The sequence below is a fragment of the Babylonia areolata genome, chromosome 12, assembly GCF_041734735.1.
Source record: "Babylonia areolata isolate BAREFJ2019XMU chromosome 12, ASM4173473v1, whole genome shotgun sequence".
NCBI classification, from domain to species: Eukaryota; Metazoa; Mollusca; class Gastropoda; order Neogastropoda; family Buccinidae; genus Babylonia; species Babylonia areolata.
In genome coordinates, this window is record NC_134887.1 from 7,230,344 (window position 1) to 7,255,682 (window position 25,339).

At 42.9% G+C, this 25,339-nt stretch overlaps 1 protein-coding gene across 1 annotated transcript in view; it reads left to right on the forward strand.

The window, feature by feature from the left end:
* The first annotated feature begins 1,197 nt into the window (after nt 1-1,197).
* Nucleotides 1,198-25,339, forward strand: part of LOC143288359 (uncharacterized) — a 50,237-nt gene continuing 26,095 nt past the window's right edge. The window contains 13 exon segments of the mRNA XM_076596744.1: nt 1,198-1,221; nt 3,682-3,725; nt 4,437-4,624; nt 6,164-6,237; nt 7,574-7,836; nt 8,944-9,219; nt 10,279-10,476; nt 12,456-12,771; nt 15,437-15,599; nt 16,516-16,834; nt 17,612-17,845; nt 20,213-20,276; nt 22,422-22,540. Of these exon segments, the coding sequence (XP_076452859.1) occupies nt 1,208-1,221; nt 3,682-3,725; nt 4,437-4,624; nt 6,164-6,237; nt 7,574-7,836; nt 8,944-9,219; nt 10,279-10,476; nt 12,456-12,771; nt 15,437-15,599; nt 16,516-16,834; nt 17,612-17,845; nt 20,213-20,276; nt 22,422-22,540 (2,272 nt within the window). The 5' untranslated portion in view covers nt 1,198-1,207.

A 25,339-nucleotide genomic window follows, 5' to 3' on the forward strand; every position in this document is an offset into this window, starting at 1 on the left:
ATGGGTGAATGCACAAATTGTATCCTACAATATGATTTTTGAAAAGATTATGTAAATATAACACCACTCCCAACCACAGAAAAAAAAGACAATCATTGTTTCCTCTGACTCTCTACCTTCGGTAATACGGACTGCAACACACCTCTCGCTCACTCTCACTCACATTTACATACACACATGATGCACACATGTACACATACATGTACACACACACACACACACACACACATATACACACATGTACACACAAACATGCACACACATATACATGTAAAACACACACACACACACATATGTTAAACATGCACACACACACACACACACACACACACACACACACACACACACATGTACACATACACACACATATTCACACATACTAGTGCACAGACAGAGAACAGCTATGGGTCAAATCTGATAGGAGCACAAGACATTAACACATTAGAATAGAATAGAATATGTCTGTATTACCAAGTGTACCGAGGTCACAAGGAATATTAGGGGACAGACAGAGAGAGAATTGAATTGAATTGAATAAATTTCATTTTCTGGGGGTAATAGAGTAAGCAAAATAATGCTTTTTAAAATTTTTTGATCCAGCCCTCGAAGAGGAAACAGTAACATAAACAAATGGGGGGAATCATTATATATGCATACATATTACAGTCATGGATATATGAATGGTAATTTGACATTTACAACACTAAACAGAGGAGAATAAGAGGAGAGATATAAGGGGACATATATATATGTATGTATATATATATATATAGAGAGAGAGAGAGAGAGAGAGAGAGAGAGAGTACAAAAAGTGAGAATCAACATAGGTCAACATAATGATTAATCAAAATAATTAAAAAAATAAACAATGAAAAAATAATAAAGGCCCCCCTCCCCCTCCTCCCCCCCCCCCCCCCCCAAAAAAAAAAAAAAAAGAGAACTAAAATAAGTATGCACATGTTACCAAAAAACAAACAAACAGTAATAGAAATAACACCAGAGAGAGAGAGAGAGCAGAGACAGAATATGCGCGCGTTTATATGAGTGCGTGTGTCAGTGCAAGTGCTAGTGTTAGTGTCAGTATTATTCCCCATTGCTGACAGCTTTCGACTTTGGTGTAAAGGGAGATAATCGCATGTAAGGTCAGTGGGTTACGTTTTCCTGTCCTGAAAACAAAAAGTAGTTTTTATCACAGGAGATCGTCAAAATGGCAGACAACAGGTAAGTGGGTGTGTTATGATTAATTTGACAGTATCCACGTCACTGAGTCCAATGTTGATATCAGTTGAATAGTTGTGCAGCCTCTGTATATGCTAATCTATCGATGAATTAAGCGAGATGGTTACTAAATATGAAATCTGGTGGGATTTTGTATCAGGTCTGTTGACTGTTAACAAAATCATAATTAAAAAATTTTGAGGAATTTAGGCAGATCTGGACTTCATTTTTAGCGGTCGGGAAAACAAACAAACAAACAGATCCTTCTGCTTGAATGTTTGAGTTGTTATGAACATGTAAAATAAATTCAGGCAGGATTTGAGTATCAAATTATGTTCGATGTTAACAGTTGAGATGATAGAACTAGAGTACGTTTTGTAAATGGGATCAACTTGATCAAGCAAGACAGGTGATGCAGATGTTTTGCCCAGGGCAGGGTACACAGGTCGGTAAGCGACAGTAGCATTACATTATTCATGAATGTGGAACTCCTTGACTGGGATTACGGCCATACTTAATGAATAATTCTGTGAATGTAATGTTCATTATGTGTTAATAACACGTGAGTGAATAACGCGTTCTGAAACCATAACATTGATAATGTCGCTGCTCGTGTAATCTATATTTTGCACACTCGCTCCTTTTAGATGTAAGCTGCAAATCCACATGATTTAGCATGTGCACTGTCACTGCTTTGCATCTTTCTGTGCAATTAAAAAAAAGGAATTAGGTGGTCAGTTTGGAAACTCAGTCATCATCAGTCAGTCATGTGACTTTGCCCAGAGATGAAATAGTTAATTTTATACTAGATCCTCTACTTACCACAATCCCACTTCCCAGGTTTAAGTACTGTCACAGTGTCAGCAAAAAAAAAAAAAAAAAAAATGGTCATGTTGTTTTAAGCATGTTGTCAGAACTTCATACAGTTGAGACGGGCGCAATAGCCAAGTGGTTAAAGCGTTGGACTGTCAATCTGAGGGTCCCGGGTTTGAATCACGGTGACGGCGCCTGGTGGGTGAAAGGTGGAGATTTTTACGATCTCCCAGGTCAACATATGTGCAGACCTGCTAGTGCCTGAACACCCTTCGTGTGTATATGCAAGCAGAAGATCAAATACGCACGTTAAAGATCCCATAATCCATGTCAGCGTTCGGTGGGTTATGGAAGCAAGAACATACCCAGCATGCACACCCCCGAAAACAGAGTATGGCTGCCTACATGGCGGGGTAAAAACGGTCATACATGTAAAAGCCCCCTCGTGTGTATGTGAGTGAACGTGGGAGTTGCAGCCCACGAACGCAGAAGAAGAAGGATACAGTTGAAAATATTATGAAGTCACTCCCTCAGTCCTCTCTTTCCACCTAGTTTCCACAATTTTTCTATACCCTTTGAATTCCAGAATTACTTTTATTTTTTGCAGTACAATTACAAGAAAAGAAAACTCAAGTCTCTTTATTCTATCAATGGGTTGAAATGATGCAAAATATGCACACACACACACACACACACACACACACACATATATATATATGTGTGTGTGTGTGTGTGTGTATGCAATTGTTTCATATAGAATAACCAAGTCACTCAGCAAGTGCAATCATGTTGTTTTCCTTCACTATTTTGTTGTTCTAAACATAAACACTGTAAATAAACACAGTCACACATGCCCACAAACGCTACTAGTATTTGTGATCACACAATATTACAACATAAAAGCCCTCTGTTAACAAAATTTTGGCTTGAAGCTTCAGTGTTGAGAGTGTCATAGGAAATGAAAACCCCAAAATGAAGGTTTCAAGTTTGATTGGTTTTTTTTTGGTTTTTTTGTACGCCCACTTCTATCATGAACCTGACCTCTACCTGTTGATGTACATTGTAGCATGTAAAATTCATGAGGTATGACCAGAATCACTTCAGTTGATCACCAACAAGATAACGTCATCAACTGAACAGCTTTCATCATATCACACAGAATAAAGTACAAGATCAGCACTCTATGTTATAAATGTATTCACAAATCTGCCCCTTCCTATCTCTGTGGCTGCCTTCACCTCTACACTCCATCTCGCTCACTACGATCGGTTTCGGATCCACTCTGTTTACGCATACCCAGATTCAAACACTTAACTGTTGGCCGCCGTTCTTTCTCTGTCTCTGGACCTTGCAATTGGAATCAAATTCCTCTTTCGCTTCGTCAGATCTCCACATTCAGCTCTTTCAAGTCTGGCCTTAAAACCTACTTCTTCCCGAAATAGCCTCCTTTCGCTGCCTTTTCCTTGTCTTCTGTTTTTCCAGTTTTAGAGTTATGCATGCGTGTGAATGACTGGTGCGAAAGCGCTTTGATTTGTCTCTGCACAAGATTCAGCGCTATACAAATACCATCATCATCATCATCATCATCATCATTATGATTATGATTATTATTATTATTATTATTATTATTATATATCTTCTATTTTTCAGGCTACCACACATGGTAGGCCAAGCAGGAATGCAGCAGCCTACAGGTAGGTTACTCAATTCTGTTTTATCATGATGGGGAACTACGAAATTCTGACAAATCTGTTATCTTGCTGTTAATCATTGTACTGGCATCAGGCCTTGAATGTTGAATACTAAATAGAATAAGACTGTTCTGTTTCTGACATATATTGACATTGATTAACTTGTGCAATGCATATTCTTTAAAACCACTTGACTGTACTGTTGACGTATGGCGTACATCACAATACATACAGTGCCAAAGCTTGTGTTTGAAGTATGCTGTATGCCAAAACACTACACACTCTCTGTTTCGCAAAAAAAAAGAAAAAAAAAAAAAAAGAAGTCGTCAGACATGCACAAATGTGAGGAAGAATGACCTCACTTGATCCGTGTGTGGAATAGTGGTGAAGTGGGTGTGGGTGTGTGACAGTGAGTGTGCTGTGTGATAGATCCGTTCTTTCTGTTTCCACCTTCGTCTCTCACTCTCTGTCTCTGTATAGATCTATCTCTTACTGTACATGTGTATTGTGAATAAAGTATCTTAAAGAAATGTTTTATTATTTATAACATTCAGCCCTGTGCCCACTATTTCTTTCTTTCTTTTTAAGAAAAAAATGTTTATTTATTTATCAGAATTATTCATTTAGTTACATAAATCTGTTTTATACCTGTGCCATCACACCCTGCATCAAACATGACTGGTGCCTGTTTTAACCCTATAATCGACTCCACAGCGTTCAACCCTATGCCCAACATGGGGATGGGCATGGGGCCTGTGGCTCAGCCCATGTTTGTGGGGGGTGGACAGCAGCAGCAGCAGCAGTTTGCCACGGCAGGCATGCCATTCTACCCCCAGCAAGGAATGAACCCTTCCATGATGGGGGGCATGCCAGGGATGGCCCCAGCTATGTACCCCATGCAGGTGAGGTGATGAGGGAAGGAGGGGAGGAGTGTGTGTGTGTGTGTGTGAGTGCATGTGTGTGTGTGTGTGTGTGCGTGAGTGTGTGTGTGTATGTGTGTGTGTGTGTGATTTTCTCTGTGTGTGTGTGTGTGTGTGTGTGTGTGTGACTGTGTGTGTATCACTGTGTGTGTGTAAGTGTGTGTTCCAGTTTGCAGTGCTTGGTGGCTTAGATTTTTTCCTATTTCACAGGTCTACAGATGTCACTGTCACTGGTCCCAAAACTTATCTTGGTCATGGGGATGCTGCACTGTTGGACACATTACCAACAGATGTACAGATGTGCAAGTGCCTGAACCACCTTCATTTGTATACTATACACATGCAGAAGATCAAATACACACATTAAAGATCCTGTTACCCACAACAGCATTTGCTTGGTGACAGAAACAAGTACATAGCCAGTATATGCGCTCACCCCCTAACTCCTCCACCACCCAAAAAAGGCACAAAAAAAAAGAAAAAAAAAAGAAAGCAGTAATGTTGCCAACATGGCAGGGTGAAAACAGTATTGCACGTAAAAGCCCATTCATATGCATGTATACAGTATATATGAGGAGTTGCACCCCACAAATGCAGGAGTTTTACATTCAGTTTATCAAGGAGGCATCACTGTATTTGGACAAATTTATATATGCATCACCACATCTGCAAACAGTGGCTCAACCAGCAGCATAACCCAACTCTTGAGTGCATGCATATCTAATATATATTAACTATCAGAGTGGATTTCTTCTACATATTTTTGCCAGGAGCAACACTTATTTTGCCATGGGTTTTTCTTCAGTGCACCAAGTACGTGCTGCACATCATTCATTTCATTTTGCCCATCGCTCCTGGTGGAGCATAGGCCATCGACGACCCCTCGCCACCGCACTCTGTTCTGGGCTGTTCTGGCCATTCCAGTCCAGTTGGTCCCTTGCTGCTTCAGCTCTGCCTCGGTATCTCGCCTCCAGCTGTTGTGAGGCCGGCCTCTTTTCCTCTTTCCATGTGGGTTCCAGATCAGGGCTTGGCATGTGATGCTGGACCCTGGCTTCCTGAGGGTGTGTCCGATCCAGCCCCACTTCCTTCGCAGTATCTGCTTGGCCACTGGTTCCTGTCCCGCTCGCTCCCACAGATCTTCGTTTCGGATCTTCTCCTGCCATCAGATCTTGTAGATGCGCCTCAGACAGGTGTTGAAGAATGTCTGAATCTTCTGCTGCATCGTCTGTGTTGTCCGCCATGTCTCGCGTCCGTAGAGCAGAATTGACTTCACGTGCTGCACATGGGGCCTTGGTTTATCATCTCATCCAAATGACAGATGTTCAGTTTGATTTTCCAGGCAGCCTTTGGTGGAGAAAGAGTGAGACAGGGAATCAAAACCAGACCCTTATAGACATTGTATTGGCAGATAGGTGTCTCAACTATTCTTCCACCCTTTGATTTAAACACAGAGGAAGAAGAAGAATGATTGATGGTCATGCAGTTGCTCCATTTAAGAAAAAAAAGATTTTCTGTTTCCAGTCCATGCGACCTCCCTCAGGACCCCCGCCCTCCTACACACAGCATCTGGCTGCCAGTTATCACAGCAAAGCAAGGTGGGTGTGGGCACTGTGTGTGGGGTGTGTGTGATTGATTGGGATGAGTGTCTGTCTTTTTTCATTTCTGTTTTTTGGGGCAAGTTTTTACCCAGCATGTATTAGGAGACCTGTTTCAAAGAGCATTCCCTCAGTATTGTTCTGTAGCCAGAAACCACCCTTCAATAACTAAAACTTTTCACCAGAAAAAAGAAGAAGAAGAAATCTTTATTAGTACCAATGCACTTTCTAAGTCTTGATTTTTTTTACCCTCCCATTACCCCACAGCCCCTCCAAATAAATCTACTTCACATACTGTGCAAGTGTCTGTCCGGAATTCTATTCCTCTGGATCTCCATCACTTACCAACGCTGTCCTCTTTCAAAACAAACTATGAAAACCCACCTGTTCAAACAGTGTCGTGTTTTCTTCCTCCCTCTGCTCACTCCACTTTACCCTCTACTGAAATCATCATGTAGTGTGTGGGTGTGTCTGTGGGTGGGTGTTTGTGCGCGAGCATGTGTGCGCGCGTGTAGAGCATTTCTTGTGTCGTGTGTGTGTGTGTGTGTGTGTGTGATTGTTCATAATTATCTGCAATTTGTAGTATTGTCTTGGTGTATAGATACACATGTATGTATTGTTTTTTCATGTGCAGTGATGTGTTATCATGCACTGTTGTATATGTATTGTTTCATGTGAGGCGCTAAAAAGCCCATTATATGGGGAGGTTGCACCATATAAGTACTAACAAATAATTTGATTATTATTATTAATAGTCATGTGGAAATACGACCATCAAAACAGCAGATAAGCAACTGCAGCCCCGGCTATCTGGGCTAGAAAAAAATTGGATAAAAGTGGAGGGTGTCATGACCAGGTTACGTCCCTTCTCTATCGGCCAAGAGGGCTTTAGGACAGTTGGTATTGGGATGGTCCCCAAAAGCCAAGTAGCCAGCCCCCAAGGCTGCAGTCTTGCTTCCTAGTTTGAGAGTTGATAGTCCTTCACAAAAGACTAAGCTGGAAATGAATTCCCATCACAGCACAGAAACCATTGACCATACAGCTCTCAATTTGCTGTTGCCTGTGTGTGTAATCTTAAAAAACATATCTGTTCAAAGAGTATTTTAGTATTCTTCTCCCTGCGCCCGCCACTCCCACCTGAACTACCTTCAGGTGTGTGTGGCTTGTGTGTGTGTGTGTGTGTGTTTGTGTGTGTGGAGGGCTTGTGGGTAAGGTGGGAAATGTGTGTGATCATTGGGTGATGTTTTTAAAAATTGATAGTATTTTTTGGTAGTGAGTTTGTTAAAACAACAAAAACACAAAATGACAAGCCATCATGACCCTCCCTCTTGGTCAGAGCCCCTGCCAAAGCCACCGCCGCCGTGGCGGCCCAGAAACCAAAGACGGACAAGGAGCGTTACTTTGAGGAACAACAGAAGAAGTTGCGACAGTTCCACCGGCCCGGCGCCCAGGTGACGGACGCCAACGCACTGATAGACAACCTGTTCGGCAAGGCAGAGAAACCGGGGTCGGGGCATGGGTCAGGTCAAGGGTCGGGCGCTGGGTGCCAGGATCACGCCTCGGGTCACCACCAGGGGGCGGTTCCTCACGGTGTGTCAGGTAATCATGATGATGAAGATGATGGTAATGTTGTTGATGATAGTGATGATAATGATAAGAATAATAATGATAATTCAGTTCAATTCAGTTAAACAGGGAGGCATCACAGCGTTCGGACAAAGCCGTGTACTCTGATGAGCAGATGCCTGACCAGCCGAGTAACCCAGTGTGCTTGGTCAGGCCTTGAGAATAATAATAATGATGATAGTTACAACAACAGCAACAACAATGATAATGATAATAATAGTAATGATAGTTACAACAACAACAACGATGATGATAATAATAGTAATAATAATGATGATAATAACATTAAACAACAACAGTGATAATAACAAATGATAATAATGATTATAATACCCATAATGATGATGATGATTCTAAATGGAATAATTTGATTTACATAGCACCTTTCCACGTAAATGGGAGCGAAGTGTTTTTCCTGAAGATGCAACACCATGTCAAAACGGGGCCTCTAAACTGAATCTGATCACTGGTGAACTCTCAATCAGAAATCCAAAGCCTATTCAGTTTTGCCATTCAGTTGTCAACATCATCAGCAACAATATCTACAGCACAACAACAGCATCAAAAGCACAATGACAACTTAAACAATAACGGAACCATCAACATCATCATCATCAGCAATAACAACATCAATAACAACATCAGCTGTATGGATGTGTGTGGTAACAAGTATGTGTGTGTGGGGGGGCTTGGGGTGGGGAAGAGGGGGTATGCATGTTATCTTGTCAGTGTTTATGTATACTCTTTGAAGTAAATACTACCGTATGATGCTTCACTGGTTTTTGATTGAAACCGATTGTCTGTTGTTGTTATTATTATTATTATTATTATTTTTTTTTTTTTTTTTTTTTTTTTTTTTTACATTTTTTGCGATTGTGATGATCTTTTGTGGAATTAGGTTACATGTGTTTTCTGGGCAGATGTAACCTTCATTGCAAGGGGAAAACAACAAAACAAAAGAAAGGAGAAAAAAAACAACAATCCAACCCCAAAACCCAACAACAACAGCAACAACCTACCATATGTAACAAATAATAATAAAGAGTGGTACCATAATTATGTAAAAATCCTTGTAAACAGCACAGCCAGCCGGCCAGCAACAAGATGACGACGATGACGGGTTCGGCGATTTCTTAGGAGGACCCACGACCACGTCCACCACAGCTCCAGCCCCTGCATCATCATCATCATCGTCGTCGTCGTCGTCGTCATCGACAGCCCAGGCAGGAAGCAACAGCAGTGCAGACGTTCGACCCCCCTCCGCTGTCAGTCCAGCCTCGTCTGGATCGTCTGGGGGAGGGAGCAAACCAGAGGCGCTGAGTTTTCCTGAGCAGAAACCTCCTGTGGAAAAGAAAGGTTTGTCTCTGAGTGTGTTTTTTTTTTTTGGTTTGTTTTTTTTAAATATTTTTTTTGTTTAATTTTCTTTCATTTTATTTTTTTTATTATTATTTTTTTTATTAATTAAAAAAAAAATTGTTATTCAGTATGTATGCTGTTTGTTTTCTTATCATAATCATGATGATGATATTGATGATGATGATGGTAATAATTTAATTTACATAGCACCTTTCTTTGTAAAACACAATCAATTGCACTGTACAAAGTAAAAAAAAAAATTTAAAAAAATGCAGACGACTCATTTATTTAAACTTCTCTTTGCAGGAAACTAGAAATTTATGGTTGAACACAAACAAGTGTTTTTTGCTAAACTTCCCTTGGTGCAGAAGAATTATTACACAGCCACATCTCCCTTGCGGGGGTTCTGGGAGGTTGACAGTGAAGGCAAAATATCTTTGACATGGTTGGCACCCGCAGGTACAGTTTACCATGAAGGATAAGTTATCTTCGTATTCAAGACGCACGCGGTTCACTCAGACAGCTAACCCATCGTCTTTTTAAAAAAATCCTAATGATTCCCGTCTGCGCATGCTCTCAGTTTCACTCCTCATTGCACCACAGCTTGGAACATTGTCGAGAGAGTTTGCAAAACACATGGTATCTGTAAAGCATGCCTGTTTTCCCTTTAAAAAAAAAAGAAGAAAAAAATGCTGCAAAAGGATCTGCCATTTTTACCTCTGCTTCGTGTGCAGTCACCCTTGGCAGGTAGTAAGGGTAAATTCCCTTTGGGTTTGTAGACACGCGGGGAGACTCTTGTGTTCATGAATACTGGACATTGCTCGCCCTCGGGCACTTTGCCTTGCCTCAGGCAGATCACCCGCAGGTACACATTTACCCTCAGACATGATGTTCTCTTGAATACGGCCCCTGATGTCCATGATGATGGAATGCTCAGACCTCAGTGCCTACCACAAGGCACAGGGCTTCCACAAGCCCTTGCTGATGGAGGTGCAGAGTTTTTGTCTTATTTTATTTTATTTTATTTTATTTTGTTTTATGTCTGCCTGTTCCTGACAGACCTGATGTCCATGATGATGGAATGCTCGGACCTCAACGCCCCCCACAAGGCGCGGGGCTTCCACAAGCCCTCGCTGATGGAGGTGCAGAAGTCGGGCGTGCACCACGGTGCCAGGAACGTGGGCGTGCACCATGAGAGTGACCACGCGCGTCGCTGGGACAACACACAGGACCTGGAGGGGCTGTTCATCGTGGAGAGTGAGTGGCTGGTGGTTGTCCGCTTAGAAGTTAAACTGTCTTCCAGTGCCTGAGAGAACTGTTAGTGGCTGGTGGTTGTCCACTTTCTTCTGTATTTAGAAGTTACAGTGTCTTCCAGTGTCTGAGAGAATGGTGAGTGGTTGGTGGTTGTCCGCTTCTGTATAGAAGTGACACTGTCTACCAGTGTCTGAGAGAACTGTGGTGGTTGTCCACTTATTTATAAGTTACAGCCTCCCAGTGTCTGAGAGAATGGTGAGTGGTTGGTTGTTGTCCGCTTCTGTATTGTGTCTGAGAGAATAGTGAGTGGCTGGTTGCTCTCCGGTTCTGTATTTAGAAGTTACACTGTCTTCCAGTGTCTGAGAGAATAGTGAGTGGCTGGTTGCTCTCCGGTTCTGTATTTAGAAGTTACACTGTCTTCCTGTGTCTGAGAGAATAGTGAGTGGCTGGTTGCTCTCCGGTTCTGTATTTAGAAGTTACACTGTCTTCCTGTGTCTGAGAGAATAGTGAGTGGCTGGTTGCTGTCTGCTTCTGTATAGACGTTACACTGTCTTCCTGTGTCTGAGAGAATAGTGAGTGGCTGGTTGCTGTCTGCTTCTGTATAGTGTCTGAGAGAATAGTGAGTGGCTGGTTGCTCTCCGGTTCTGTATTTAGAAGTTACACTGTCTTCCTGTGTCTGAGTTACACTGTCTTCCAATGTCTAAGAGAATAGTGAGTGGGTGGCTGCTGTCCACTTTTGTATTTAGAAGTTACACTGTCTTCCAGTGTCTGAGAGAATAGTGAGTGGTTGGTTGCTGCCCACTTCTGTATAGAAGTTACACTGTCTTCCAGTGTCTGACAGAATAGTGAGTGGCTGGTTGCTCTCCGGTTCTGTATTTAGAAGTTACACTGTCTTCCTGTGTCTGAGAGAATAGTGAGTGGGTGGTTGCTGTCCACTTCTGTATAGAAGTTACACTGTCTTCCAATGTCTAAGAGAATAGTGAGTGGCTGGTTGCTGTCCGGTTCTGTATTTAGAAGTTACACTGTCTTCCTGTGTCTGAGTTACACTGTCTTCCAGTGTCTGAGAGAATAGTGAGTGGGTGGTTGCTGTCCACTTCTGTATAGACGTTACACTGTCTTCCTGTGTCTGACAGAATAGTGAGTGGCTGGTTGCTCTCCGGTTCTGTATTTAGAAGTTACACTGTCTTCCAATGTTTAAGAGAATAGTGAGTGGTTGGTTGCTGTCCATTTCTGTATAGAAGTTACACTGTCTTCCAATGTCTAAGAGAATAGTGAGTGGTTGGTTGTTGCCCGCTTCTGAATTTATGACATTTTTCCAGTGTCTGACAGAATAAAGTTCACAGTAGCATCTACATATTTAGATTCATCAACTGATTGAACACCTAAGTGAGTTCTTTAATGTTGTCCACTTTGATGTAAGTTACACTGGCTTCCCGTGTCTGAGAGGATAAAGTTCAAAACAGCTTGTACAGCTTGAGGAAGAGAGAAACAGATAAACAGACAGGTAGAGGGAGCAGAGATGCTCATGAGTGTTTTTTGAGTACACACATGGAAAGATGGTTTCTGTCATCATATAGCAGAACAAGAAAACTTAACACTTGTTGTTTGAAAAAAACAAACAGCTAAAAAAAATTTTTTTCAGTATTATTTTTATGTGTGTGGATTGTGATGATGTCTTTGGTAAGTGTGATGTTTTATATTTGTTAAATTAAATTTGCAGCAGTAGTGACCAAAGACAAATATCTGGTGACAAAAACGACATCAAGACAAAAAAGACATTGTATATTTTTACAATACAACAACAACAACAGTTTCAGTTTCAGTAGCTCAAGGAGGCATCACTGCGTTCCTGACAAATCCATATACGCTACACCACATCTGCCAAGCAGATGCCTGACCAGCAGCGTAACCCAACACGCTTAGTCAGGCCTTGAGAATAACAACAGCAACAACAACAAAACCCACTTTTATTTCTCGCACAGGAAAAGCCAACAAAACTGCGCCTCCGCCTTCTGCCCTCCCCCCCCACTCACCCACCAGTCCCACCACCACCACCACCTTTCCACCAGCCCACCACCACCACCACCACCACCACCACCTCCCAACACAGGCGACTCCAGGGACGACGGCAACGGCCCATGAGCCTCAGCAACCAATGCCGGCAGCAGCCCCATCGGGAGCCCTCCCCCACCACCCCCACCAGCAGCCGGAGGGAGGACGGGGGTTGCCGGACTGGTGTCAGGATTCTGGGAAGAACCTGCCCGTGGTCTATCAACACGTCTTGGAGGCCGTGTCAGAGTGAGTTGTTTCTCCTGTTGTTTCTTCTTCTTCTTCTTCTCCTTCTTTGTTCATGGGCTGCAGTTCCCACGTTCACTCGTATGTACGCGAGTGGGCTTTTACGAGTATGAGCGTTTTTACCCCGCCATGTTGTAGGTAGCCAAGCTTTGTTTTTTGGGGGTCATGTTGTTTCATATGGTAATGTGTATGATACAGCACATTATCCAAATGAATACGCTTAATAGCCAAAAAAAGCGTAAGACGAGACAGAGCGTAAACCTGACAAGATGGCGTGGAGAGCCTTGGCCAAAGGATTGATTCAGCGCTTATAGCTTTTAGAGGCGTTTGATTGGCTAAGAGCGGACCAGGCAAGACGGCTCGTCTTTTCACTGTTAGCTGCGCGAAATTTGGCCAAGCAGAGCAAACCGATAGGCCTAGTTTGCATCAGTTTGACATGGTACAGTATATGTAACACCAAACATGGAGTATAATACAAACTCCTCCTCTCAATTACATGTCCGTCGTGTACTGTGCAACATTGCCACATACATTGTTGTCCATGTATTGTTTGCCATGTGCCTAGTTTGCTTTTTCCATGTCCCCCCCTTGGGGGCTTTTTGGAATCAAAATCTTGACATGCATTGATTGATGGTCGTGTCTGACAGTGACTGTCAGGACAGCAGAGGAGGCAACATGGCAGGGTAGTTTTTAGTTTTTCAGCTGTACATACCTGGAATTCGCTGCCTGTTTGCAGCCTACCGCTGTCTCCTTTACTTGTGTCCTTTCAAACAAATCTCTACAAAATCAAGGCACTCCAATTTCATGTCTGTATTGTATGGATCTCCATTCTAATTATTTTGTAATTGTTTGTGTGTGTGTGTGTCTGTGTGTGCATGTGTGTGCACTTTAAGAAGTGGAAAAAAAGTGCTGTGTAAATGTACTGATTATCATTATTATTGTTATTATTATATCTTTTTTTTTATCTTTGTATTGAATTACTTGCTGGTCATGTGTGTGCTCGTGCGGATGTGTTTGCGTGTTTGTGAGTGCGTGCTTGTTTCTGTAACTTTATATTGTAAATGCCATTCTTCTTGTTCTTACCATTATTATTATTATTATTATTATTATTATTGTCCTTACTGTTATTATTGTTCTTCTTAAGCATCCTCAGAAGAAAAAGAATATCTGATGCTAGTAACGAAACAGGGGCTAGGTTTAAAAAAAAAAAAAAAAACCCAAAAAACAACCCAACAAATCTCTTGGTCTGAACTTGTGTGTCAGTGAAGAGAACAGTTTTAGTTTCCGTTTCATATTCTCAAGGGGGGTGTCTCCATGTTTGGACAAATCCTTACACGTTACACCACATCTTGCTTTGCAGATGCCTGACAGCAGCATAACTCAGCGTGCTAGTTAAGCCTTACATGCGTGCATAGATATATATATTTGTGTACCCTATCACAGTGGATTTCTTCTGCAAAATTTCGCCAGGGGGACAACACTTGTGTTACCGTGGGTTCTGTTTCATTGCACCAAGTGCACCTTTGTTTACCTTTGTAAGTTCAATTGTGGCAGGTCCACTTCCTTTGCGTTAGCTGTGCTTGACTATGTATGTATACATATGTATGTGTACATAACTACATGCATGTATATGAATGTGTATTATGTGTGCGTGCGTTTATGTAAGTTTGTGCCTGCCTATGTGTGCGTATGTGTTAGGGTAGCTGTTAGAGACACATGTATTGTTAAAATGTATGTATGTAGTGTGTGTGTGTGTGTGTGTGTGTGTGTGTGTGCAGTCATATTTTGGTTTGTGTATGTAACATAGATGTAATGTTTTATGTTAACTAAGCGTTTTTGTAAAGCACCTAGAGCAGATTTCTGGATAGTGTGCTATATAAGTATCCATTATTATTATCATCTCATCTGAATGACTGGATGCAAACAGTTTGATTTTCCCAGTCAAACTTGAGAGAAAGGGCGAGTCCTGGATTCAAACTCGGAAACCAATGGACAATGTAGTGGCAGATAAGTGTCTTAACTCACATGGTACTGCCAGTTAGCTCCCCTGACTCTCCCCACCGGGTAAAAAAAAAAAAAAAAAGTATTGCCGAAAAACAAATGTTAGAATTCATGAATGAAAACTTCCAAACTGATCAGTTACATAATGAGTTAGTTGGGGACAAAATATAAATCTTCCTCCCTCCTTATGCTGCTATCCAGTGAGATGATGAAAATATCCATATTTTTTGTTTGAATTTTGCACACACTGATGACCTGTAAACAGTTCCAGGGAAGCACAGAGAAACAGATTGAAACAGATTGAATTCAGAATGTTATATATCCCTGATAGGGCCCCTTCATCTAATTCTGTCGTCTGCCAATAACTGAGAAGAAACTGGGTCAGACGCCAATGTTCACGTGAACCAGTCACCCAGAGAATAACTCTCTTGCTCGCGAGCACAGCAACACGCTCTGTATTTGCTGGTCGCAGAGGAGAGTGGAAAGGTCGGTCAAGATATTCTTAGCTTATAACGTCATTTTGCAAATCAGGTGCCCATTGCAAAAATTCAAAACTTTCTAAAGCCCCGTTCAAGCTCCTCCGCCTGAAACAGTGGTAAATAGTAGGGGCCTCGTTCGGGGCCCACTGTCCGAAGTGAGCTAACCACTCTGTCACCTTGCTCCTCAGCGGGGAGAGCATCGTGACGGAGCGGCTGTACCCCATCCTCGTGATGAGCGGCCTGCCTCGCGAGCTGCTGGGCCGCCTGTGGAACCTGGCCAACACCCACACCCCGGGCCACCTCCACCGCTCGGAGCTCTGGGTCCTGTTGGCGCTGATCGCCCTCGTCCAGGTGAGTGGTGGTGAGAGTAAATGACGATGGTGGTGGTGGTGATGGTGATGATGATGATGGTGATGATAACGGTGGTGATGGTGATGATAACGATGATGATGATGGTGATGACAGTGATGGTGATGACAATGATGATGATGACAATAATGATAATACATAATGATGATGATGATGATAACAATGATCATCATCAGTGTCATGATGATGATGATGATGATGATAATAATTATCATAACAGTCAGTCAAAATACACACTAATGATAATCATAATAATCATAAGAGTTAATCATGATCACTTACACCCACATGCACACCCACACATGCACACGCACACACACACACACACACACACACACACACACACCCCATACACCCATACACACACACACACGCACACACACACACACACACACACACACACATGTAAGTGTATGAAACATGTGCACATGTCAGTATGTCTTGTCTGCTTTTGCTCAGTGTGCAATTGTGGGTCACTTGCGTGTGTATAAAGACATTCCATCGAAAAAGTCTGCTGCGTGTGGGGATGCTGAGGAGGGGAGGGGCATGATTGTCAGTATGAATATGTGGTATCCCCATCTTCTAAAATTTCTATCCCCCCAAATCCCTCTTTCCTATCACTCTGTTTCTGGCCCTTGTTTTTTTTTTTTGCCTCCTAGTTTGAGATGCCATAGTCCTTCACAAAAGACTAAGTTGTTAATGACTTTCCATTGCAATGGAGAAACCATTGATCATACAGCTCTCATTTTGCTGTTGGCCCAACTGTAAGTCTGTGATAAAAGCTGAGCAATAGTGAAAATGAAATAAGTAGGTGAATAAATAGATAAGTAAATAAATGAATTGATAGAGAAATATACAGATAAGCAGATAAATCAGACAGTGGTGCACACGTTTCCAGAACCAGTACGAGGTGACGTCCACGGCCATCCTGAAGCGCTGCCCCCAGGCCCCCGTGCCTTACCTGGGGCAGCCCCCAGCACAGGCAGCCACGACCACCACCACGACCACTGCTGTTACCAACCCTCACCCTCCTCCTCCGACGGCGGCGGTGTCCGGCGCCCTCGGCCAACTCTCCACGGCTGCTGGCCCGTTCGCTACTGGCTCGGTCTCTGGCGCCATCGTGGGTCAGACCTCCGCCACGCCCGTGTCGGCAGGGCACGATGGGCAGGGAGAGGGCGCCGGGGACCATGGTGGTGGTGGTGGAGGGATTGTTTCTCGTAAGTCTTTTGTTATTTCTAATGGGGGGGTTGTTTTGGTGTCGGGAGAGGAGGAGGGGTACGTCGGGGTGGGGATGGGAGGTTGTGCTGAACGTATTCTGTCATTAAATTCAACAATTTTGGTAAGCAAAAAGGAAAAAACCCAATGGATATCCATTTAAGAAAGAAAAAAAGGAGAGAGAGAGAGAGAGAGAAAGGTGAGATTTTGTGGAGGAAGGGGGTGTGGGGAGCGGGCTGGAAACGAAACATCAGATGGGGTAGTGTAGAACGCTTCCCGTTTTGTTATGTGTGCTTGTAAAGTTCTGTATAAGGTTACATTACTGTGAACATGTTTTCACTGACGTACATGTGCTTTACATTTTATTTATTGATTTTTTTTAAAATAATATTTATTTTTTAATGAATTTACTCGCTGAATTTGTTTTAGTTATTTTCTAAACAAATCACTATTTTTCGGTTGTTTTCTTTTTTGGGGGGGGTTGGTGGGGGGTCACGGGGGGTTGTGTTTTTTTTTTCCCTGCTTGTGTTGTGTTTTGCTCCCTGTCAAAAAAACTCTGGCATGTGTGTGCCTGGCATTGCAGCTTGCAAACAACAGATTGCTGTTCAAAAGCAGCAGAATACAAAGCAAAATGGCAGACAAGACTGAAAGCACGTTAGCAGTAAAGGATTCTGAATGAAAAAGTCTTGTGCGGGACTCGAAACCCAACCGCCCCTCGCTTCTTGGATAGGCACATTACCCACTGGGCCAACCAACCCCCACTCTTTTCCTGTTGGCAGATGCGCCAGCCTCGGCCAACCCCTTCCCTGCCAGTTTCCACCCCCCAGCAGCGGTAGTGAGTGGGGGTGTTGGGGGGTTGCCCCCACAGGTCGCCATTCTGCCCACCAGCGGCGTGGATGAGGAGTTTGCAGACTTCCAGGCAGCACCGTCTCCGGCCATCAGACCGCCTCCGCCACCCAACCCTCCTGCCCCTCTGGCGACAACGACGATGACGTCGGCTGTCACACGCACAGGTTGGTGGGGGGAAGATGGTGTCTTGTTTTGTCTTGTTTTGTTTGTTGCTTTTTGCTGCGCCTATCATTCGCACCATGACCACTTCAGTGGCATCACTCCTACAAGATACGATAAAATGGCATCCACTGGACATCTCGAAGTTCAGCATACTTCCACAGTCTGGAACTCTAATTCTTAATGAAGGTATGCTTAAAATAGTAGAAACGAGTCCGATCGCGGATCGAAAATGGAATTATGAATGGTACCACTGACCTGTGCATTGGCAAACAAACCTGTAGAAGTCGCCTGAGGGGGCATAGTGGGTAGTGGGGGTCTGGAGTCGACCGGAGGTAGCGGAGGAAGTGGAGGTGGCGTGGGGTTGGCGTTGCTGAGAGAGCCAGAGGAAGAGGGCCCAGACTGATCGCGAATCGATTGCGATCGTGCCTTAATTTTAGCCCGATCTCCCAATCGAGCTACATAATTGTGCGACCTGTTTGAAGACATAATTGGACACTAAACAGAAACACCAAAGAATCGATAGACAGATAGAAAATGCGAAAAACTTAGCCGTATGAAGTGCACAGGAACAGGTGTCGAGATGGCTGCCGGAAAAAGAGGGCGCTAGCCAGGGGGACAAAGGGGACGTTACCTACTTCCGGGAGGTTATCGGCCGTAGTTCTCTCATTTTCTCCGCATAGGCGGATAGTAGTTTGCACAGGACAGGAATGTCAGACCCCTGCCGGAGTCTGCACTAGTTGGGTCACGGTAAGTATGTTATTTAAACCTAATTTTAGATAGAAAATTTCCTTAAACCCATATAATATATGCTGTGGTCAGTAATTACGTACAAATACCAAACTCAGAATGAATAAACAACTAGAAAAGATTTTTTTAATGTAAAAGAGAAAGCAGAATCTTATATATCCAAATATAATGGGCGCCACTGCTGCTGCTCATTCACAGTCCCAACGCCCCACTCCCCACACCATCTGCCCTCCCTCCATACACTGCCATACTCACTTCAGTTTGGCGCAGTGTGTGTGTGTGTGTGTGTGTGTGTGTGTGTTCTGACTCAGCATACACAAGACACCACCCACTAAGCTTCCATACAGACAATGATTGCTCCGTTGCGGAGCTGGGCTTATAAAGTGAGCATTCCCTCCAGAGTGGAGACTGCCTCCCCGTCCCATTGACGGCAGCCCCGCCATGAACTGCTTTGTCTTTTAGTTTGGATGTTTGTTGTTTCTCCCTAATTTGATTTTTTTTTTTTTTTTTTTAGTTTCTTTTTTTGATATACATGAATTTGATGAAGTGTGTATGTGTGTCATGGTCCAAACTGAATGAAATGTGTGTGTGTCATGGTCGTTTTGTATTTCTGAATGGAAGGTGTATGTGTCAGGGTTATTCTGTATTTCTGAATGAAAGGTGTTTGTGTCATGGTCGTTTTGTATTTCTGAATGAAATGTGTTTGTGTCATGGTCATTCTGTATTTCTGAATGAAATGTGTTCTGTGTCATGGTCATTCTGTATTTCTGAATGAAAGGTGTATGTGTCAAGGTCATTTTGTTATTTCTGAATGAAATGTGTTCTGTGTCATGGTCATTCTGTATTTCTGAATGAAATGTGTTCTGTGTCATGGTCACTCTGTATTTCTGAATGAAATGTGTTTGTGTCATGGTCATTCTGTATTTCTGAATGAAATGTGTTCTGTGTCATGGTCATTCTGTATTTCTGAATGAAATGTGTTCTGTGTCATGGTCGTTTTGTATTTCTGAATGAAATGTGTTTGTGTCATGGTCATTTTGTATTTCTGAATGAAAGGTGTATGTGTCATGGTCATTTTGTTATTTCTGAATGAAATGTGTTTGTGTCATGGTCATTGTGTATTTCTGAATGAAATGTGTTTGTGTCATGGTCATTCTGTATTCCTGCTGTCCGTTCCTCAGATCAGTTTTCAGATCTATAGCAACTTAAGAAACAATACAGACAATATGTCGCTGTGTTTTCTTTTCCTCTTTCTTCATCCTCTCTCTCTCTCAGTCTCTGTCTCTCTTGTCTTTCTCTGCTTGCCTGTCTCTTTTTTTTTCTTTTTCTTTTGGGCCATTTGGTCATTAAAATGTGAGAATATATTCTGTTAGTTCAAGTTAGAACAGTCATGCAGCCTGTGTATGGCAAAAGTTCTTTGAAGTTTCTTTGCTGTTACATGGGGGATCTAATCCCCATGCCCCACACCCCTAAAAAAAAAAATTCACTTTTTTTTTTTTTTTTTTTTTCACTTTTTTACTTTTTGATAAGATCTTCAAAGCATCAGGAAAAATGTGACTTATTGGTTCCAGTTTAGTGCATTGTTTCTGAATGGTGACATTTTTGTTTTGTTTTTAATTCAGAGGACAGTTACGGAGAATTCATTGGCGGCAGTTCCTCGCTCAGTTCTGAGCAGAGCTTATCCAGGTGTGTATGTCTGTCCAGAGGTTGATTAGCTTGCATCTTGTACGTCTTGTTTAACAGTTTTTTTTAAAACTCTCTCTGGACGATGGAACGCAAAAGCGTTCCTGACAGAAGGCAGCGTCCCGGACGACAGAATGCTATTGCGGTTTAGACAATTAAAATTTTTTCCGCGTTCTCCTCATGGGGTCGCATAACAGTTGCAGCTACACTGGGCATTGCAAACGTGTCAAGGGTTGATTTCAGTTTCAGTTTCACTTTCTCAAGGAGGCGTCACTGCGTTCGGACAAATCCATACACGCTACACCGCATCTGTTGAGCAGATGCCTGACCAGCAGCATAACCCAACGCGCTTAGTCAGGCCTTGAGTGCATGCTTACATATTTGTGTACCTATGAAAGTGGATTTCATTTTACGTAATTTCGCCAGAGGACAACACTCTCGTTGCCATGGGTTCTTTTTCAGTGCGCCAAGTGCGTGCTGCACACGGGACCTCGGTTTATCGTCTCATCCGAAAGACTAGACGCTCAGTTTGATTTTCCAGTCAAACTTAGGAGAAAGGGCGAGAGCGGGATTCGAACCCACACCCTCACGGACTCTCTGTATTGGCAGCTGAGCGTCTTAACCATTCTGCCACCTTCCTCCTTCCTCAAGGGTTGAATGAAAAGTTTCTTCGTGAGATTCCGTAACTATACACTCGCTGGCGAGCCGTTGACCTCAGTACCTCACATGACAGGCTGATCTGCGTACTTATCAAAAATGGCGTTGCAGGCGATACAAGTGGAAATTTTCGGAGCAAACTAGTGGCTTTTTACTGCTGCTGAAGTGATTGAAATGCTTCAAACTGAAGGTTTCGACACTGACGAGGATGATGAAGACATTGAATAAAGTATCTGCAGTGCAGAAAGCTACGAGCAAGATGGTACTAACAGTGACTCAGCTTCTGAGGGATGTGAAGAGAGGGAGGGGGCTGGGCATACACACAATGTGAGGAGAGGGGTCAGTGGGTCAAGTACAGCGAGTTTCATTCAGTTACTTTATGTTTTGTATTTTTTGTGATTTTTTTTCCTAACCCTAACAAATGGGTCGTCTGCAGGGAAAAGCAAGGGAGAAAACTATTCGTCTGGAGTGAGTTGATATATCTGTTTGTATGACAGTGCTGTATTGTTTGTCTGTTTCATAGTGTCCAAAACAAGGCAGCAAGCATGCATGCACACATTCTTACATGTTTGCGCACACAATTTTCATTTCTTAAAACACACACACACACACAGTCACACACACACGCACACACACACACACACACATACACACACAACACAACACCACACCACACCACACCACACAACACACACACACACACACACACATGCAAATCATGTCAGTTTTATTCTGAGGATGTTCAGTGAATTGTAAAAATTCACCACCTTTTTGTAATTTCATATGTTTCAAACACATGAGAGTTCCAAAAAGAAGAAGAAAAAAAGAAGACAGTTTACAAATAATTGAAAGATAAAAGGAAGGAGGGATGAAGAGAGAGAGAGGAGAAGAGAGAGATGGAAGAGGAGAGACAGATAGAGGAAGAGAGGAACAAACACTTGTGGTACTGCCATCACTTTGCACACACACACACACACACACACACACACACACACACACACATACACACACACACACACACACACACACACAGATGCACACCCACGCACACACACACACACAAACACACACACACACACACAAAAAAAAACACACACACACACACACACACAGATGCACACCCATGCACACGTAGATGCACACACACACACATACTCATACACACACACACATACTCACACACACACACATATACGCACATATACATACACACACACACACAGATGCACATGCACACACACACACACACACACACACACACAGATGCGCATGCACAGCACACACACACACACACACACATATCACCCCCCCCCCACCCACACACACATATACACATACACACAAACACAAACACACACACACACACACACACACACACACACACACATGAGTGCAAGAGAGAGAGAGAAAAAAAAAAAAAAAAAAAAAAACCCAATCAAAAAAAAACGCCACCCAACCCCACAAATGACGTTTGTCCGTGCGCTGTGCCAGTGTTCCCAAGGAGGCTGCGGACCGACTGGAGAAGCTGTACAGCAACGGGGGGATGACGGTGGAGGAGCAGTACCACTCCAACGTGCGCAACTTCTTCTGCAGCAGCGACTCCTCCACCGGTGAGACCCCTGGGTCCCTCCCGCCCCTCCTTGTTTTGTGTGTTCAGCTTTTCATTCAGTTCATTTCCTGGCGCCGCTTTTCTGTGTTCACCTTCATTCGTTTTGAGTCCTGGGTTCTTCTTCTTCTTCTTCTTTTCCTGTTCACTCCTCACTACCATTCGCTTCAGTGACCCGGGACTCTCTGTTGTTCTTTTCACCTTCATCCGTTTCAGTAGGTTGTTGTTCTGTGTGTGTGTGTGTGTTGCTGTTGTTTTTATTTTTTTAACTCTTTCGCTCCCATAGGCAACTTTAATCGACCGGACAGTTCACTGCCATTGATGACTTTAGTCGACTAGACAGGTCACTGCCATAGGTGACTTTAGTCGACTGGACAGTTCACTGCCATAGGTGACTTTAGTCGACTAGACAGTTCACTGCCATAGGTGACTTTAGTCGACTGGACAGCTCACTGCCATAGGTGACTTTAGTCGACTGGACAGCTCACTGCCATAGGTGACTTTTGTTGACTGGACAGCTCACTGCCATAGGTGACTTTTGTCGACTGGACAGCTCACTGCCATAGGTGACTTTAGTCGACTGGACAGCTCACTGCCATAGGTGACTTTAGTCAACTAGACAGTTCACAGCCGTGGGTGACTTTAGCCGACTGGACAGTTCACAGGCACAGATGACTTTAGTCAATTAGACAGTTCACAGCCGTAGGTGACTTAGTCAACTGGGCAGTTCACAACCATAGATGACTTTAGTCAATTAGACAGTTAACTGCCGTAGGTGACTTTAGCCGACTGGACAGTTCACAGGCATAGGTGACTTTAGCCGACTGGACAGTTCACAGGCGTGGGTGACTTTAGCCGACTGGATAGTTCACAGGCACAGATGACTTTAGTCAATTAGACAGTTAACTGCCGTAGGTGACTTTAGCCGACTGGACAGTTCACAGGCATAGGTGACTGCAGTAGACATGGAGGGGCTGTGTATAAAAGCTTGACAGCTGCAGCCAACCTTTCCACGCAATGCGAAACTGACTTAACTTCCCCTGCACCCCTCCCCCCCCTCCCCCTCCCCCCCCTACCCCTCCTTGACTGGGTTGAAGCGCTCAAGTCCATCGTGTTGTTTTGACGCAGACTGAATCGTGTGACTGAGAGCATTTAGGACTTAAACATTTGGCACTGGGGAGTGTTTTTTTTTCCACACAGAAACTTGGCAGTAAAAGAGTTAACCTTCTCGTCGTAGCTGACAAGACTTTTTCTCTCGCACCTACCTTACCAAGAGCTGGCTTATGTCACGAGGGCTCATCGCTATGGAAGGGTTGCTCAGTTTAGCTTTCCCCTGTGTTGCTGTGCACTGAAGCGTCATTGTGTGGAAGCTGTCGGAAGGTTTTATTTGTGTGTTGTGCTGTTTTGTGAAATTGATGGTTCTTGAGTCGGAATCAGCTTTGTGTGTTGTATTCATGTGACTGATTTTTGGATGTTGGTAATTTCAGTTTTAGTTTCGTGCATGCTTTTTTTTTTTTTTTTTTTTTTTTTTTTTTGCAAGCTGTTACTTGATGCTGGTGGACTGTTTTTTTTCCCCCAGCTTACCGTTTTTAGTATGATCAACACTAGAGCAACTGGATTGTATCCAAGAAAGCAGCTCTAGTTATTGTCCATTTATGATTTAGAGTCGTATAGTCTCTAACAATCCGTCTCATTCTGTTATCTGACAACAGTGTTTTTGTGTGTGTGTTTTTTTTAAAAATCTTCTTTGCTAGTCTACTGTTTTGTATAATTTTTGTATTTCTCTTTTTGTCACAACAGATTTCTCTGTGTGAAACTCGGGCTGCTCTCTCCAGGGAGAGCGCGTCGCTACACTACAACACTACCCTTTTTTTTTTTTTTTGTATTTTTTTCCTGCGTGCAGTTTTGTTTGTTTTTCCTGTGTCTGGAGTCATGTATATATCTCTCCTTGTGGAGAGAGCAGCCCAAATTTCACACAGAGAAATTTGTTACGACAAAAGAGTAATACAATACAATATGATACAGTACAATACAGTGCATTACAATACAATACCATTGGTTGACTTCCAGTCTCTGTAGTTTTAGACTGTCACATCCAGAGGAAAGTATCATTATCAGTATCAGTAGCTCAAGGAGGCGTCACTGCGTTCGGACAAATCCATATACGCTACACCACATCTGCCAAGCAGATGCCTGACCAGCAGCATAACCCAAGTCAGGCCTTGAGAAAAAAAAAAAAAAATATATATATATATATATAAGCGTACATAAATAAATAAATAAATAATAATTATGATGAAAAAAAAAGATAGTAGTAATGAAAATAATGATATAATAATAATAATAATAAATAAATAATTAAATAAATAAGACAACAATGATGAGAAATAAGCAAATAAATATAAAACATGAAGACACACATTCACACATACACCCACACATGCATAACAGATATGCCCCAAAAACGCAGTTTCATAGATATGAAAGCACAGTCAAATACATATAAACGTACATGAGCTCCAACACACACACACACACACACACCACAAATTTCCCTGCACCTCCTCTACCCCCTCCTCCACACACTCGGAGGAAAGTTAAGACTGGTGGTGTAAGGGTTAGTATAGGTGATGGATTCATTTCAGTCTCTTAGTTAAAGTGTCGACCATAACATCAGAAACGACTTCAGGCTAGTTACTGACATTACAAGCAGGCAAATTTTCAGAAAATGAAGAAGAAGAAAAAAGATTAAAACAACAACAAAAAAATGTTGTAGGACAAAATTTGTGTTTGTTTTGTCAGT